This window comes from Epinephelus lanceolatus, chromosome 5 (assembly GCF_041903045.1).
Source record: "Epinephelus lanceolatus isolate andai-2023 chromosome 5, ASM4190304v1, whole genome shotgun sequence".
In the NCBI taxonomy this organism is placed as follows: domain Eukaryota; kingdom Metazoa; phylum Chordata; class Actinopteri; order Perciformes; family Serranidae; genus Epinephelus; species Epinephelus lanceolatus.
In genome coordinates this window covers 4542355-4561651 of record NC_135738.1, presented here as the reverse complement: position 1 = coordinate 4561651, position 19297 = coordinate 4542355, and the positions used below count along the sequence as shown (strand labels likewise).

At 42.4% G+C, this 19297-nt stretch overlaps 1 protein-coding gene across 1 annotated transcript; it reads left to right on the top strand.

The window, feature by feature from the left end:
• The first annotated feature begins 1445 nt into the window (after positions 1–1445).
• cav1 (caveolin 1) lies at positions 1446–18973 on the top strand. The gene is made up of 3 exons (XM_033635580.2): positions 1446–1809; positions 2753–2920; positions 16849–18973. Exons 1-3 carry the CDS (start codon positions 1774–1776, stop codon positions 17188–17190), a joined length of 546 nt encoding a protein of 181 aa, XP_033491471.1. The 5' UTR covers positions 1446–1773; the 3' UTR covers positions 17191–18973.
• Positions 18974–19297: the final 324 nt, after the last annotated feature.

Sequence of the window (19297 nt, the reverse complement as noted above, 5' to 3'; positions counted from 1 at the left end):
TGACAGCCATCTCTGTTTTCTGAGGGGGGACATAGAACCCATTTTTATTCACATATATTGAACTGGGAGTTCTAGGGACCCCTTTGAAAAAGGCCATGCCAGTTTGTTTCCTCACCAAAACTTAGATAGACTTTGGAGCGCAGCCCCTTTCCAGACACGGTCGACATGGTTGGTGCCACTAGCTTAAAAAAGGAGCACGTCACAGCCTCTTAAAAACAGTTATATCAGCCTCCAATTATTTTTGCCAGGGGAAGAGAGGACACTGCGGAGGGCAGCCATTGTGTCAGAGGGGCTTTGCCCACCGCCCAACTAGCCTCCCTTTGGGGGCTCCACTGAATTATTGACAATAAGGGTTTAGGGGTTGGAAGCTTGTTGGACTGTTATCTTTTAAAAAATATTTATAGACGGAATATTCATAACTGCAGACGTGATGGCTTCTTAGAAATTAGTACCTATAGCTGCTGGATATCATATTGTCTCGGTACATGATGAAACATCAGCATACGTATTACCCAGCAATCATCATTACATATCTGTGTGTGACAAAAACTAGCAAATAAAATAGGAAATTATTAGTTTAACCAAGTATGTTTTTTATAGTTGATGTAGCCTTGATACTATTGTAGAGAACCATGATAGAGATGTTTTTGTATATAGAAAGATTAGATTTATATAGAAAATTGCACTATTTTTGATTTAATGTGAGTTCTTCTTTGAGCACAGGCATGTGTCCCCGTGGCCCCTCCACCCCACGGGCCCCAGTGCAACCGCACTGCCTGTACTGTGTATATTTACCCCTGGCCTTGGTACAAAGTAGTACCGGAGGACAACCAACAAAGAAACGAACATATACGCCCAACAACATAAACAACCAGTTTGCATCTTGCTCTCAAACAAAAAGCACAAAATATGAAACCACCCTTTCATTTCAGTGCCACTCCCAAACACACCCAGACAGAGTTGCTCGGATCACATCCACTGGGTGAAAGCAGCTGAGTGTGCCAGCTGGTGTCACTGCAAGGTGCGCTGATACAAGAATGTAAACAAACCAGAGTGACCAGAGTGACTTTCAGAGCTTGTAGAGCTGAGAACAACAGCTGGAGAGTCAATGCAACAAAACTTTGGGTTCATCAGAGCCCTATATTCATAGAGACTTGTTTTCTGAGGGTAGATGAAGCAGAGAGTGACAAACTGGACTCTATATTTGCTGAAGTAGCTTAATGAATTCTGATTGGCTCTGAAGTATGTCCTCATTTATTCATTTTTATTTTGATTTCTTGTGTATGTTTCATGCTCTCTTGAATCAGCACTTGAATCGGTCTCCCTCAGGCTAAGGAACGGCAAAGATCCACACCTTGCCATCACTAATTAACGCCCACATCTCACAGAAACGTTATTATACTCTGCCTTGATCCCCAAATAAAGTAATTCCATGGCGGTTACAACACTCCTTTAGTCTGAGTGCTGTAACTAAGACGTCAGTCTCTCCTCCAGCAGGCAGGTTACAGAGTGGCTCTCCTGTCTCTGCTCACAGGTGACTCCCGGGCTGCGAGGACGCGCTCTGCGGGCTGCGAAGACCCACCGGAGGTTTCCCTCACAGCTCTGGCATTACATTGTGGTCACGTCCAACGAAAAGGGCAGGAATTAAATGACCATAGAGGTCCCTGAGAAGAGCCCCAGTCCTCTCCGTTTGCCTCCACGCCTCCCACTCGGCTTCCTATATTATCTTCTTCTCTGTTTCACCGCGCTAATCTGTTCAAACCTGAGGACAGCATGACAGGAGGACTTAAGGACGGCGAAACAGAAGAGGTACAGTATGGCTCTCATGTCCAGCTGGCGCTGTTTTTAGTTGAAAGGTTTTAGCTGACACGGATTTTTCTTCATCGAGGAGCTGTGTGTTCTCGCGCGTAATGTGCAGTCATTAAGGACATTTGGATGTTTTTCTCCAGTGCGCAGTCGTTATCTTATTTTCTGGCACCCAGTCATGAACGCGTCTCCCACACACGCTGGGGGAATGTGAAGGACCATTGAGCATACATTAGCATGTGGGTGTGAGATTTTACTGGCTAAAGTCTTTATTAACACAACAGCCGATTGTTGTTTTTACGCATCAACTACAAAGGTTTGTGTTTTCGTGCGTAAAAGCGCCAAAATGAGTAAACCTACAACCTTTTTTCTAACATTTCAGTCAGTAATTATTTACATGCTTTAACGCTAAATAATGAAGCCATACGGTTGTGAGTATAAATGATGATGTACTTTAAAGACTGGCGAAGGACGGAGTAGAAGTGTGGGGTCTTTACGCACTCCGTTTTTAAGGCGATGAACACCTTCCTTAATAAATGTGTATATATATTCACTAGTCCGATTAAAAATAAAGCTGACGACCACTGTTTGTTGAAACATACCCAAAGTATATCTTTAAAAAAACCTATATAAGAGAGAATTATTTTATATTTGGAATATGCGCTTTTACGCATTTCTTAAAAATGTTTCCATGCTCACAGGCAGCTACATGTTGAATCAACTGTGTGTCAGATCAGGATAGGAGCTTTCTGTCCGGGTGGTGAGGACCCCTTGCGGCTGGATCGAGGGGTGTGGTGCTTCACTTTCTGTTCATTTAAACCCATCCCTGTTTGTGGGGTAGGCTGGTAACTCACAGCTCCAGTCTCTCTCCCTCTCAGCGCACTGTGCACACTTTCCCTCCTCCTCTTCACTCTCTTCTTTTTCTGCCTCCTCCGGATCCTGACAGGAGTTTCTGCATTCGCCGTTCATCCGAAAACAAGGGAACATTTACAAACCAAACAACAAAGACATGGACAACGACAGTCTGAACGAGAAGACGATGGAGGACGTCCACACCAAAGAGATCGACCTGGTCAACCGGGACCCGAAGCGCATAAACGACGACGTTGTCAAGGTGAGTGGAGAGCTGTTAACTTTTCAGTTTAGTGTTTGGGGTTAAACGTGCAGCTGCGAGCTTTTCTCTATTCTCGTGGCACCATAACGTCACCAGAATACCTGTTGCAGTTTGCACCTAACGTCAGCTCAGTGGAGCCTCCTGAGTCCTGACAGTCACCTTAAACTGAAATAAACTGTGCTGGACTGTGTGAGCTGTCAGGTTGGTGTTCTGTGCGCGTCAGAGGCGCACAGCAGCTCTTTTGCGCACTGTATTGGGCGCTGTGCTCCCAGCAGTGTTCCCCCTCACTGACTTTCCCCTATTAGGGAAAATCCTTTGCAGAGGTATTAAAGCCATTGGAGGCGATACAATGCCAAGCTATCCACATGTGTAAATATCAGCGCGTCCGCACAAGCTGCGGACTCGCACACTTGAACATCCTCGCTCCAACAGAGGAAACATTACGAATTTCCTGTTGTTGGAACACACATTTCCCACAGTCCTCGCTGCACACGCCTTGCTGTTGGGAAAGTAGAATTCTTTCCATAAGAGAGCAGCCTGCCCGGGCCGCACAAATACCGACTGTTTATTTTGTTTAAAGGAGTTAGCAGAGGCACAGAGGTTGTAGCAGCAGAGGAGTGGCGCGCTGGAAGCCACCTGACGCGTCTGCAGGGTAGCGAGGAGCAGCAGCAGGCTGAGCCCCGACGCCCTCCGCTCCAGCTGGGGCAGCTTTTTTCATGAGAGTGGGGTCAAACGGCTCGCTGCGTGGGACAGGAGGGGTCAGCTCTGTGAAATGCCTGAACTCTGCCTTGTTAAAACAGGGAAACACCCAAGTAGCCAAGTAGTAGTCTGAGGGGATATCCCTCACCACTCCCCATCTCTCCTCCCTCCTTTCCTCCCATCCTACTCCTCTCCTCCCTTTCTCCCTTCTTCCCTACGTGCCTGTAGTTGCGTCAGAGGAGCTGATGTCCATGTGTTGCTTTTTATTGGCTGCTGTCAGGATCCAAATGATTGCTGACATTATTGATTGGAAAGATGGCCTCTGGTTGATAACCTCTTGCTGATAGATGATTGAAAATGTCATGTGACGCTGTTTCACATGTTAAATATCTGTTCTTGTGGATGTGTCACACAAAATGTCTGAAACCACATGTGCCAATCTGCAAATTTTTCCCACATGACAAATATGTGAAATGTGTTTCCCATGTGATGAATTCACAAGAGACAGAAGGCACGTTTTGGTGTATTGGAGTGTAAAAAAGAAGAAGAAGTCCCCCACAGTCTGTCCTGTGACCTGCGGACATTCTTCTCCCAGCTCTGCCACATGAACAGTTTCACCAAAGTGACTTTGCCTGTTTTCTGCTTCTGTCTCCACTTCTTCCACTGCTCTCTGCGTCCTCTCCCTCCCAATTCTCCTCCATTGTGACAGTGAGTCAGACTCTCCTTTCAGTCTCAGAATAGAATGCAGCTTTATGATTGTCCCGCCCCTCTCTAATCAACTCAACAGACCGCTGGTGAAATTATCTGAAATCACATGCATGTACACTGTAAAACTTCTGCAAAGAACCGCTAAAGTGCATTTCCTCAAGTGCTGTACTTAAGCTGATATAAGTATTCTAACTTTATGCTACTACTTTATACATCTGCTCCAATCCACAGATTTGCAGCCACACTGACTAGTTACAGATTAAGATTTCCTCAAAATTTATTGAACATTTAAAATTCAACACATTCTTATACTCAAAGTGAAACCACCCAGCGGTATGTTAAGCTGCACCTTGGCCAACTAAAATAAAAAAAAAAAAAAACACTGCTAAATGCCCTGTGATAGTCTGGTGACCTGTCCAGGGTGAACCCCGCCTCTCGCCCAGTGTCAGCTGGGATTTGCTCCAGCCCCTGCGGAAATTAATGAATGAATGCATCATAAGTGATGATCCAATGTAATCATTAGCAGCAGTAAAACACTGGTTGGGACCGTTCTGTTCACACATTTATCACTTTAACTTCTGATACTTTAAGTGCATCTTTTTAATCATACTTTTCCCTTTAATTGAGGTTTTTTTTACACTGTATTACTCTCACTGAAGGTTCTGAATACTTCTGCTGCTGCTAAGTATCTTGAAAAACAGATGAAATCCTTTTATGCCAACTTTACAAACTCAAACAGTGTTTCAAGGACCCTTCAACACATGTGGAGAAATACTTTCCACCATTAGGAACCCAAACGTCCTCGCTGCCTCCCTCTGGATTCCCAGCCCAGCCGCCAGAAGAAAAAGTTGGCATTGTACATTTCTGCAAACCATAGACACTTTACATTTGCACATTTCATATGAGCTAAATATGTCATTTCACTTACCAGACATTAATTGTATTTACCATGGGTGTACACTGGGTGGCACTGTCTTGGTATTTTTAGCTTAGTCTATAAAGGTAGGACGGACGTTGTTGCCGTCAGGTGTTTTGACCTTGGAAGGGCAAATGGTTTTTGACCCATGTAGATTTTCCAGCATGCTGAAGGTTAAGTGTTTGGTTTTGGATGAAAAATAAAGACGTGGACATTTATTCAAACTTACTTTTGCTTGTATGAAAAATATGATGATTGTTTTGCAACTGGAGGCTGCAGTTCATTTTCTGAACACAACCAAGGAAGCTGTGTCATCAACCGAGGCGAGTGTGTCAGCCAGGTCAGGCCAGGTTAAACATCTCAGTAACAGACTGAGCTCCTACACGAATCATGTACACATTTTTAAGTCAGTGAAGTACAGAAGCCGACGTTGCATTCAGGGAGTGGAGGGGGTGGTGAATGGTGTGACAACTTGGCGAGACGCCTGCCAAGCTGCAGACCACTGCAGAACACTTTTCAGGCCAACAAACAACCAAACCAGTTGTTTATTAGCGAGTCATTGTCGTGTTTCAAGCGGCTTTTTAGGCACAAAAAAGTAGATGTTTACCAAGACATCGATGCCTTTCCTGCCAGGACACGGCAACAAAAAGCAGTTGTTGTTTTTTACGGAGACATTGCTGCTTCTACCCCAAAACATGAACTTTTCCTAACCATTACCAAGGTTTTTTTGTGCCTAAACCTAACCCCACGTTAACCAAGGCATTGTTGAAATGTAAAGTTTTGACTTATATAATACATAATATTGTGCAAATTGTAACAGTTGAATATATGAAATGTGCCTTTAACATGATGTATACTGTGTCGCTTAACAGCAACGTCATCAAGCAGCGCTTGTTATGATTTCTGTCTGTTGAGAGCGCACCCAAACGCTGGTCGGACTACACCTATGTGCTCCGCTTTCCTTTATGTCTCTCAACACAACAGTAATGGTTGTAAGTACGTGTGGCAACTATTGTGTTCATGTGTGGAATTGTAGTAGCCGTACAGCCGGGCTTGGTAAGGTTGGAGTGTTTTAAGTGGACGTAAAAATAAACGACGAGCATTTGTGAAATCCCACACGTGTGTGAAAGTGAGTTTCTGCCTGTCCTCTAACTCCAAAGAGCTACACGGACCCAAAACCATTGCAAAATGTAACGTATCCGGTGTTTGGAGAAATGTACCATGCCATTACTTTTCCAGTGATTGTGTTGGGCTTCCACAATAAACTGTGATGAGCCTGTAGTTTTTACAGTGTGCTGTATACAGCTTCTCTGAGGTGCTTTGAGGTCAATGAAACAGTTCTGCCAAGTGGAAGCGTGTGTTTGGTGTGCCCCAATGAAAAGCACAAGCAGGGAATCCCTTCCAGCAACCCTTATTCTGCAACCCACCGTAACCGCACCCCCCCAACACCACACACACACACACACACACACACACACACACACACACACATACACACATACGGCACTCACACGTAACTGTGTGTACTGTGCATGTATGTAGTGTATATGCACACACAGGCTCACAAACAAACGCACACACTGCATTCTTGTAGGAAAAGGAACACAAGCTGTTCTCCTGTAGCTGCTGCAGCTGGCCTCAATCACCTGGCCACATCAAACAAGTTCCATTACCGACATGCATGTGGAGTTTGCCCTGCGAAGAGAGTTTTTTCCTCTGGAGAAATTGCGGGTCTTTATATAGCAGAGAGGAGGAGTTAGCGGAGTTAAAATGCCCCCACTGGAGACAGTTTTTCAGAGGGAGTTGTGAGAAGTTTGATTCAAAGTCTTCAAGGTCAAATTTAAAAGGAATGAAACACTCCCTCTGAGGCTGCACAGCCTGTGATTAGCTGACTCTGAATCACATTCTAACTTTACCATCTCATTTATTGTCACTGTTATGTGAAAATCTCAACCTCCAGTTTTGCAGATTCTTTCAAACTCAGTGCAGTGAGATTTGTTTCCAACCAGATGTCATGCAAATGTAACAAATCTATGAACTCGTTGGAAAAATATATGCAAAAGAGAAGTTGCATCACACAAAGAAGCACCAGAGAATGTTTTACACTGATTTATTCAAATTGCTTTGCTATTTTTCAAGGACCAAAAGTTAGGATGAGGATATGTGTTTATGGGAGGGTTGAGGTAAGTGGTTTTGTGATTTTGGTAAAGAATTTGCAAAAATTTTCTTAAATCAAAAAGTTCACCTGACAAAGTTTTCTTAATCAAAAGTAAACTTAAATAAATGAGTGAAATGAGCCTGCAGTCTGTGTCTGTTGGTCTCATACCACAGGTGTGGACTTCAGTCACATGACTTGGACTCGAATCAGGTGTGAGTCACAAATTTGAAGACTTTGGACTTGACTTGACAGAATCAAAAAAGACTTGCAACTTGACTTGGACTTCAACAGCAATGACACGTGACTCCACTTGGACTCGAGCTTGTTGACCTGAAAATACTTGATGCATTCCCCGGAGCCACGCTGGGAGAAGAAAGTTCTAGATATTTTTCCAATATGAGAGGGCTGGGCCACAGGGTTAAAAAATGATATCACAATATTTTTAGGCTATATCACGACACACGATAGATATCGCGATATTTTGAAATCTTCTCTTAAGTACTGTAGACTACTAAAATACAACATTATTAAAGGAACTACAGTTACAATAACGTTGAATAAAGTAGCTACTGTCATAATTAAGTTAAGTAAAGTACTGTTGTAATGATTTTAAATAAAGTAATGTTAGTGGCTATATTGCGATACATGATATATATCCCGATATTTTGAAATCTTCTCTAAAGTACTGTAGACTACTTAAATACAAAATTATTAAATGAATTACAGTTGCAATTAAGCTTAATAATCAGCTACTGTTATAATAAAGTTAAATAAAGTAATGTTACTGGCTATATTGCGATACATGATATATATCCCGATATTTTGAAATCTTCTCTTCAGTACTGTAGACTACTGAAATACAAAATTAATAAATGAATTACAGTTGCAATTAAGCTTAATAAACAGCTACTGTTATAATAAAGTTAAATAAAATTACTGGCTGTATCACAACACTTGAAATATATCGTGATATTTTGATATTTCCTCCCAAGTAGACTAATATACTAAAATATACAATCGTTAAATGAACTACAGTTACAACAAAGTTAAACAAAGTAGCTACTGTTATAATAAACATAAAGAAAGTACGGGGATAACACATTTGACCAAAGCACTGTTATATTTAAATAAATAAAAGCGTAACTTCTGGTGCTTTCATTTTGAAAGGAGAAAGGTTGCTGCAAACAGCACAGAAACATTGGGGTAACAGTGGGTACATGAAAGTGCGATGTCAGTACTACTTTTTTATGATTACATTTAGTCGCATTGTTTTAACAAATAAATACACACTTAATATGCATTTATTATTAATGTAAATTGTATGTATTTCTACTCCGTTGTGAAAGTGGCATTACATTTGTTGAAGAGTGCATTATGACTTGTTTAGGAATTGAAACTTAAAGTTTAGGACCCACCTCTGTCACACATTGTACGTCTCCGCTGCCAGTCATCCTAATCTCTCTCCTAAACCAAACTAAACGTTTCCTCCGACCACCAAAACCTTTAAAACAAAAGAGTCCATTAATGTGCTCCACTCTGACCTTCTCCTCCAGGGACCCACTTTGTCTATTCAAGCAGAGCTGACAGCCTGAAGATAGAGCTCTGGAAATAGCACATCGCCTTATTTACTCAATAATACAGTCGCCTTGCCGACCGGTCACATGCTGACCCCGAGACTCATTGTTTCATGTCAAACTGGACCGCAGAGCTTTGACATGGCATGACCCAGCTGCTGCAGTAAACCTACACAATGATCTGATCCTTTTTATACTGTCGATGTTTATATTCGGTCATTAGTGTTGGATTTCTTTATTGAGTAACTACTGAATCTCGAGGAATCCAGGAAATTGTGATCCTTATCTTCAAAACATCCTTACTGTGATTAAAACATGACAAATTCCTATTTCCACTGTACAAAATAAAACCCTCTGAAGTCAATCCAGTTCTGACACAGTTGAACCTGTGCACCAGATATTAAAGGAATAGTTCAGATTTTTTGAAGTAGGGTTATATGGGGTATTCATCCATAGCCAGTGTATTACCAACAGTCGACGTCTGTTGGCACGCCCCCAGTTTGGAGGAGCAGCAGGAGCACTGAAATGGAAGCTACTCAATGTACTGCTGCAACCACAAAATGTATTTTAGCCATTAAAAAAACTAAAACAATATACAACACTTTAAGTGTACTCTATATTGAGAATTTTTTCAACCCTTCACCTTTCCATTAGAGGGAGCTGTTATCAGTTCCTATCTACGCTCCCTTCAAAGCCACCAGACTCCACTGACAAAAACAATAATTTGAGCATGCTGAACACGGGAGCTGCTGGTCTACTGCTGCTTTGATCATTTGGTTAGATTGTCTTCTTACATGACTTTGGTGAATCCAAACTACCCCTTTGAAATGCCAAATTCACACAATAACACAAACAAACCAACAGGTCGAGGCAGCAGTAGACCAACAGCTCCTGTGATCAGCGATATTAAATCACTGTTTTTCTCAATGGAGTCTGGCTTTGAAGAACACAATATCACAGCTTCAGTTCTCCACTGAAAAGGTAAAGCAGTGAGAATACTCTCAACATAGCGTACACTTAAACTGATATTGATTGTGGTGGCTGAAATATATTTAATAGCTGACCCCGCCCACAGAAGTGCACCGCTCAGCTTCCATGTCGGACTCTAGCCTGCTTCTCCAAACTGGGGGTGTGTTGACTGACATCTACTGTAGATAAAACACTGACTATGGATAAGTACCTCACACAACCCCACTTCAAAAAATCTCAACTGTCCCTTTAAAGAGCCAAACTTCAGGTGATGTTGATGATATTCCTCAAAATGTTGCAAACAGAACAGCATTTAGAAAACTGAAACTGTGGAAAGGCAAAAAAGGGAATGAAACAGCTTCACTTTATGAAGTCAAACCTCTCCGTCGTCCTGCTGTGGTTGTGTTTGTGCCTCTCTGCAGCAGGCTCTCATTTAGTCTCAATCAAAGTTCTGGAAAATGGAGCAGAGTGGGTCCACTTTAAAATTTGTAGCGGTGGAAAAATTAAATGGACGCCGCGCTGGTTTTGTGGCCGCAGTCAGATTTATATTATAAGGCTGCAGTGAGCTCTGCCAGTTGGTGCTGTGAGAGAGGCTTTATGCTGCTGCTCAGAGTCAAAGAATTGGACTTACGAGCTGCTGTTTTAAGGCAGAAAAAGTAACTCTGCTGGTATATTACAGAGCTGTGTTCCAAAATAAGACACCCAGGAGTGGAAAAAACATGACATTTACTCTTACATAATGAATGATATGAAATGAAGTCCTAACATGTGTGTTAGTCTGCACGCTCAACAAAAAATCTTCTTATTGAGTCTTTTTAGTCTTTGAAGTTGTATTTTTAAGACCAAGTGAAGAATTCAAGTGTTTTCGAGCTACATTTTTTAAAATTCTATTAGAAGATACAGACATGTTTTTTGAAACTGTGATTTTTCAAGTGGCTTTTTCGCACCAAATGTGGGTTCTGTTAGTGATAGGTTACTGCTTTTCCACCGGGGATAGTGCAACGAAATGAGGATGTTCTTTAAAGAGGCGGCCAGAATAGTGCAACAAAAAGTTGGTGTTTTATTGAGATATTGCTGCGTGCCCCCAAAACCTAGCATTTTCAGCCAAAACATGATCTTTTCCTAACCAAGTGTTTTGTTTGTGCCTAAACCTAATCACACGTTAACCACAGCACTGTTGAAACATAAAGTTTTAAAGTATCCATGCATAATATTCATAATAACATTTGCAGATTCATGCGTCAACATGTTTTCTGTCGATTGGGTTTACTAGTGTCGCTAAAGCTCACTTATTATTGGTTTGTTTATTTAGTATGAAAACCAAAGTGTAAAAATGTTACGTTTCCTGGCTGGGAATGTGCAAGACTGGCTTGACTGGGCATACTGACTTTGCACGTAACCTCCTGTAAATCCTCGGCTTGATGTTTTTTAAACCACAGTTTACTCTGTTTGAATGGAAGAAATTATTTTATTAGTGAGCTCCAGAGGTGCTGGTTATCTTCAGACAGAGCCAAGCTAGCTGTTTCTCCTTGCTTCCAGTATTTAAACTAACTGGCTGCTGGATCCTGCTTAAAGAAAACTTTGCCTGTTTTCAACCAGCCCTGTCTCATTGCAGTGTGTGCAGATGAACAGTGTTTGCCTTGCCCCCATGCTGCACTTGTGCTTCCCGCTCATCTGCTGCCAAAAGTCCTCCAGGTGATGCAAAATGACAGATTTCACAGTTCATCTTCACACACTGCGATCACACAGAGCTGATTAAAAATTGTCAGTGTTTTGCTTTAAAGGTCCAGAGTGTTGGATTCAGTGGTATCAAGAGCTGAGGTTGCAGAACCGAAACTACTTCCATGTGCCAAGCGTGTAGGAGAACTACTGTGGCCGACATGAAAATGCGGATGGCTCTATCTAGAGTTTGTGTTTGGTTTGTCTGTTCTGGGCTACTGTAGAAACAACAAAGCGGATTCCATGGAGGAGGACCCTCTCCATATGTAGATAAAAATGAAAACACAATTCTTAGTTTCAGGTGATTATATACTAGAAAGAAAGAAAACATAGTTATGAATATTGTGTTTCATTTTCTGCCCATAAATCCCCCTGAATCCTACACACTGACCCTTTAAAGGGAAACGCTGGCAATTTTCAACCAGCTCTGTGTGATCGCAATATGTGTTGATGAACAGTGTTAGACCGCCCCCTGTGCTGCGCATCCACCAGCAAAAGTCCACCTATTTATGCGAAACAACATGTGTTGCCGTTCACCTGCACACACTTCTATGGCACAGAGCAGGTTTAAATTGACAAAGTTTCCCTTTAAAATTTAGCAGACAGCAGTGGGAGTGAGATCAATCTGCTCATCTAACTTTAGGCAAGAAAGGAAATAATCGTACAAACCAAAATGTCTAACTCTATTTATTACTCTACTGAACACAGAGACTTTGCCGTCTTACTCTGTTTAGATGCTAATAAATAATTCTACTGACATCACAAAACAGAATGTATCAGTTAACAGATCAGGTTCTTTTCAGAGATCTAAAATGGTAAAAGTAAACCATAATGTGCCTTTCTCTGATGCCAACAGTCGGCATGTGTAAGTGAGCGTCACGTCTTCCAAACAGTGGATAGAATCTCTCTTAGGAATGAGACACATCACCTTTCCATTTCACTGTCAGTGTGACACTGGATAATATCTGTCTGACTTATTGATATTACGGCCATTAGCCCTCAGTAGCCTGACTCGTCTGTTCAAGCAGACACAGTCTCCAAGTAACTGTAAAATAAATATTGACTCTGCGCTCAGAAGCCTGTGGAGGGGATGAGAGAGCGAAGGAGAGTCTGCATTGTGTTTACAGTGTGCAAGTTGCCACTTTTCCCTCCGTTCCTTAAACAGAGCCGGTCGGGTCACAGACACTTGCAGAGGTTGTCACATTTAAAGGCCTGAGAGATGTGTTTACAGTGTAAAGAAGCGCAGTGTTCTTGTTCATCTTAATGGGAGATGGAGGAGGAGCTAAACAGATCACAGGACAATCTGACACTGCGGGGGGTACGGGGATGTCTCCCGATAAACTTTCTGCAGGTCTCTGCAGTTTGACCATTGCTGCTCACACTCGCTGTGCAGCTTTCCTTCTGTTTATTCTATAAAAACCAGAAATGTGAAACACATCACATCCAGTGCACCACAGAATTTTTCCTTAGACGTACCACACACTGAGTGTTTACTGCAGCAGATGTAAAAGCTTCTAGGAACTCGATTTAGCCTGATAATTATTTAGATATCAAACAGTGACATGGTGTCTTTAAACCATCGAGCAGTGGAAGTCCTGACAGTGTTTTATTGGCTCCATCTGGTCCATCTGTGGTCATCATTTAACTTAAGAGGAGCTGAAAATTTGACTGTTTACATCCATTTTGGTCCAAATGCAGCTTCAGAAGGACATCTGTTTTCTATCTATCTATCCATCTGTCTATCAAGTGCAGTTTGACGGAGGTTTTCAGGATGCTCTGGAGACAAAAATCCTTTTGCAGAAAGTGAAGCAGAGATAATGTGTGTAGCAATCAGTATTTTGGGCGGGGCAGCGCCTTGGTGGTTAGACTGTGTACCAGTCACGGCGAGTGGAGATGTGGATCTTGCCAGCAATCCCAGCCTCCACCTCAGAAGTCTGACACATTAACAGGGAGGGAAGCTGCTGATTTATGTGGAAATAATGAAGAAGTTTGTGTGATTGTTTAATAAGCACCATATCAGGGCTCTTGTGAAACACTACTGGTGATGGATGAAGGTATTTGACAAATCAGAATGAGGCGTCTAATGTGAACGTGGTCATAAATCCATGGCACATTTAGTGTAATTTGACAAGGTGTGAAGATATCCGTCTGTGAGATTCCAGCCGCCACTCAGAGAAAATGGGAGTGGATTAAATTAGGTTGCAAAATTAAATGTGATCAACTCAACAGGAAATTGAGCGTTGGGGTGACTTGAGTTAAAGACGTGTTGCATTAACTGATTGGCATCAGCTGTTTTATTCATGCTTCACAATCAGCAGCTCATTTATCAGCTGATAGAAACATCCAGTCATGATCATGCAGGTGTTCCGTTTCTCTTTTACTCTGCTGATGTGCTCAACTCTGTTCGTACATCACATGTTTGGTGTTGATGTAATTTATTGTATAAATGTATAAATATGTATAAAGTAATGGATGTAGCTACCTTGACGTCACCCATTGGTCGTGTGGACGTCCATCTTAAGTGTGGCATTTTGGCCACCTCCATCTCCATTTTGAAGCCACAAATAACAACACCTTCTCACCCCAACTTGTCAAATACTGCTGCTTTGTCAGTGGACCTACACTTCTAAATATGACGTGCAAGGTATCCTCCTGTGTCAGTTTTGGATGTTCAGGGACAACGAGTCAATTTACACTTGTTAGATGCATTGTGTCTTTTCTAAACTAAACTTTTGTTTTCACAGGAAATGTGCAGTTTCTGCTTGTTAGATGCTGAAAACACTTTAATGTTTTGGCTTAAAAGTAAAATGGGAAACGAACACCAGGCTGCTGGGTTAGAGGCCGCTGTTTGTTGGGCCCATCCATCTTCCCTCCTGCCTGCCTTATATGGACTTTTTTGCTCTTTATATTGCGGTAGTTGCCGACAGGGTTACAAACTGCCACCGCCCTATATGTATTATACCATCACCTAAAGTGCCTCTGTGTTGTCACTGACAAAGCAGTGTTATTTGACAAGTTGGGCATGAGAACGGGCTGGAAGTGACCATATTTTGACAAGAGGGTGAGAATAACCTTAACACTAGCTGCTAACGTGGCTAGCAAAGTGCATTTACAGCCATGGATAACTGTGATAATACTAATGCTAATATTTGCTAGCAAAAAAACAGGGTCAAAATCATTAAAACAAAATGTACTTAGTGTAAAAAAACTGAACTCCTTAGGGGGTCTTTCAGTAAATGCGACCAAGATTTTTTTGAGGACCAAAATGTTACATTTTCATGAACTGAAAACACTCTGAAATAGCAGCTGCAGCTACTCTGTAATGGTTCTTGGCTACGTAAAGACGGATGGCACCCATCTGCCACTCCAAGCAGCAACACCCTTAATTATGCATAACTTTAAAACACGTAAAACACGTGATTTGCATAAATATTCAGCCTCGCTCAGTTGTCATGAATGTTGAAATTAGCTAAAAAGACCAAAACTGTTTTTTGTACCAGGCCAACATATTCTTATAGAAAGGCTTGTATGATATCCAACGGATTTGCGCCCCACGAATGACGTTACATCCTTAATGTACGGTTACATAATTAACGTAAAGTTACAGAAGTTAGGTTTAGGAAAAGGCACATGGTGAGGACGTACCTTAAAATGACTCAAAGTTCACACAGTTCCAAACACGTGACTCCAGGGGAAAGTTCCATCCATCAGCCAAACCCACCTCCTTACAAGCGCTTCGGACTGCTTCCTTGTTTCCTGCTGTCAGAGAATTGGTCACCTTTCGAAATTTCCGATATATGTATATATGCAGGGGCGAAAATCCCATTTCATAGTTGGGGGGGACAATAAACAGTAAAATTTCAGAGAATAATTCCAGGGGGGGACAAGGAAAAAAAGTTGTAGCCTGTCTTTTATACAGCATCTTTTGCCGCAATTTGACGCTTTACTCTTTTCTCTATCTCTCCAACAGGCAGAGTGAATGTCTATACTAACTAAACTAAAACTAAAACTAAACATTTCCTGCAATTAAACTGGTAAACTGGTTTATAAACAGTGTGCTGTGAGATCTGCCGCTGTGCACCTCACAACCGTGCGTAATAGTCGCGCGTAATGACCGCTCCTCGTCAGTTAGACTGCACGTCTTTCATGTTTGTCTCACTGACAGGTGGAGAGCCTACAGACAGGTACCCATTGCTCCGCCACTGACTGCTCTTGTCCTGTCCTCTCTATCACTAAACTCTGAGCTTAATCATTAGCTTTTAGCTTAGCAGCACTGGTAATTGAGTAGGCTTTTGAACAATTCAGGAGAAATGTTGCAGACAGTTTATATTATCAGCCTGGGCCTGGGGCTTGTTGTAACAGTAAATGGGATGTGTTGGAACTTGTGTAAGTTAAACTGTGTCTGTGTGAGTGTACATCTTACCCTGCAATGCACGATGTGGACAGCGGTTCCAGCCACACGCTGCTACTGCTGCCACGCAGCCCCACCTGTTGGAAAGAGTGTGGGATATACCACTACTAGGAATGGGAGGCGGGGACTAAATCTTTTAAGATTTAAATAGCACATTATTGCGCGATTATAATGAGCACCGCTTACATTGTGCTTTCAATAAATACTACTACATTGTTCAAAAATTATTAATTGTGTCTCAAATTATTCTAGGGGGGTACAGCTTTACTGAAGGGGGAGTCATGTCCCCCCTGTCCCCCCCGGGATTTCCGCCCCTGTATATATGTAAGTTAGGTGTATTACTTTTTTTTTAGGAAAACGTACGAAAAATTTGTGGGAACAGTCTAGACAGGCTGTAAACATGTTTATTTCTGCTGTTGATTTGGGCATTTTCATATGGGGGTCTATGGGAGTTGACTTGCTTTTGGAACCAGCCTCCTGTGGCCACTCAAGGAAGTGCAAAGGGGATGGCTTCTTATTTCAGTCCTGGAAGTTGCTGCTTGGTTTTGTACAGTGATATAGTTGTTATATGTGTTGTAAATGGGGGCATTCGTTAATTATATTTTTTTTTTACTATTCACAGGAATAGTAGAGCTACTGCTGAGGTCAAAACTAAAAGGGATCCAAATAAACAATAAACAATCATACTAAAAGAATCTAGAATAAGTATGTCTAGACTCTGACAGATGAGTTTTTGCCAACACTTACTTACTTTTCCACTTTCTTCTTTTTCAGGTAGACTTTGAGGACGTGATTGCCGAGCCTGCAGGGACCTACAGCTTCGATGGCGTGTGGAAAGCCAGCTTCACCACCTTCACTGTCACCAAGTACTGGTGCTACCGGCTGCTGACGGCGCTGGTCGGCATCCCCCTGGCGCTCATCTGGGGAATCTTCTTTGCCATCCTGTCCTTCATTCACATCTGGGCCGTGGTGCCGTGCGTCAAGAGCTACCTGATTGAGATCCACTGCGTCAGTCGCGTCTACTCCATCTGTGTGCACACCTTCTGCGACCCATTGTTCGAGGCCATGGGCAAGTGTTTCAGCAGCATCCGAGTGCGCATGACCAAGGAGGTGTAGCATCCACAAAGAGGAGAAGGAGGATTAACGGAAAGAGGGGAGGGAAGATGGGAGGGCTAGAGCAACACAGATGGAGGGGAAAGACAGAAGAAGAAGAAGGGAAAAATAAACCTCTGGAAAATGAGAGCTGAGACTTTTCCAGAGTTGGGGTTGTTTGGAAGTGAAGGGGTGTGGTCACATGGCACCTGACTCCGCCTTTTTCTACCAGCTGTTTTTTCTCTCCAGTGTTACCAAACGGGTGGGCACAGGAAATCAAAGGGTCATTCTCCGGGGGGATTTGTTGTTTTGTTTGTGTTTTAGTTTTTTTTTTGTTTTTGTTTTGTTTTTTTCTCACTGTTAACTTTGTCAAGCAAGCGACCAAGCTCCGTATCTGTTTCCTGTCAGTTTTTCCACATGATGTAAATTCCTTCCATTCTTACCGTGTCTGTGGAGAGCTTTGATTGATTCATGTGAAGAGGGGATGTCAGGGTGTATCACTGTCGTCTCTCACGCTTTTTAGTGTTTGTGTTTTGAAGCCATTGGGCGGGGCAGGATGGCTGGATGTCGGGGTTAGGGAGGTCAAAGCAGAGAGAAAGCATGAGCGCTGCCAAATTCTATCTGACTCAGCAACAAAACAAACAACCCCACAACAGCACAGCATCACCCCTCCCTCTGCCCCCCATGACCTCCAACCCCCACCAAAACCAGCCACCCACCCCCCCTCTTCGCCCGGCTTTACCAGCAGTCTGACACACTGAACCTGCCCTCGTTCCTGCATGCACCTGTGTCGCCTTGCCAGCAACTCGCCGTCCGCCACTGCCACGCCCGCCACACAGCCTTACAACGCAGAAATGATCTGCGTCTCTGCTCACTCGCTCTGTGCATTCTTACTTCACCTCAAACTAAAATTTCCCAGTGCAGTTTTCATCACCGTTACCCTCATCATCACGTGAGTGTGCGACAGAGAATGTTTCAATTTTGCAAAAATTCTTTTTGTCATATTAAATACACATCGACATAGTTCCATAGCAAATGCTTTTTTTTCTTACATGAATATGAAGAACTTTGATGGTTTAACAATGCCGGTGTTTTAATTTCCTGTATGTACTGTATGGGTGTCGATGCAGAAAATGAGACTTAAGCTATGGAGTCATTCCAGTGCACTAATCTATGAGAAAGTATTGTTAGTGAGTAGCACTCATGAAGATCTCCTGTCTATATCTGCAAAGGTAGAAGAGTACTAGCAGTTACTTTTGCACGCTCTGCACGTAGGATGTGCAGCTACAAGCTTGTGTGGAGACACTTCTTATGCGCTGTGGTACTTACACAGGTTAATGCATTGGAATTAAGATAATGTGAGATGGAATGTGTGATTTTGGATTGTTTTTTTAATTTGTTATCTGGTCATCATTTTTGCGCCATCCTTTTTTGTTTTCTTTTTTAATCTCCCCCCGACTAGTTTGTTCTGCTGGTCTGCTTCTTGATTGTGGACACGATGCTGGAAAGCATCAAACTGACGCCTCCCACCCCAGAGATGATGGGTGAAGGGAGGGATGGTTGGGTGGGGTCTCTGCAATGGGGTGGGATGGGGTGGGGTTATGTTTTATTGAAGATCGCTTTGACTCCGTCACCTTCAGTCTACCTGCTGTCTTCTCACAGGGATGGTAATATCGCAGCACCTGTTCCTTGAATTGAGTGTTTTTAAGCTCCAAAGGTGATATTTTTATAAGAAAATATGTTTTTTTCCTTCCTTGCTTTTACTGTACAATATCACGCTGTGCACATTAAAATTTAATATAATCCAGTGTGCATTTGTTTGTTTTTTATCCACAGTTTCTTTACCAGGATGGATAAATTGAGCATCAGTGTATTTCTTTCTATGGAGGCAGTGGTGCCACCAAGGGAAGGCCAGAAGACCTCATGAAAATAATCGAAAAATTGGAGGCATTTGTGTTTTAAAACTTGAATTGAAATGTTTTGTTCCTTACAATTACCTTCAAATTTAGGCTGTATATTTGTTACATGTCTACACAGATACAGACATTAACTCATAACCACCCACAGGTGGTTACGGGTGGTTTATTAGATGATTATGATGTGTTAGAAACTGTTGTGTTTAGGTGGTTTA

What these genes read in the sequence shown, in the direction of transcription:
- cav1 (XM_033635580.2), top strand. Translation starts at nt 1,774, where the DNA reads ATGACAGGAGGACTTAAGGACGGCGAAACAGAAGAG. An exon ending in AGGACGGCGAAACAGAAGAG is followed by an intron (nt 1,810 to 2,752) that starts GTACAGTATGGC and finishes GGATCCTGACAG; the next exon opens with GAGTTTCTGCATTCGCCGTT. An exon ending in TAAACGACGACGTTGTCAAG is followed by an intron (nt 2,921 to 16,848) that starts GTGAGTGGAGAG and finishes CTTCTTTTTCAG; the next exon opens with GTAGACTTTGAGGACGTGAT.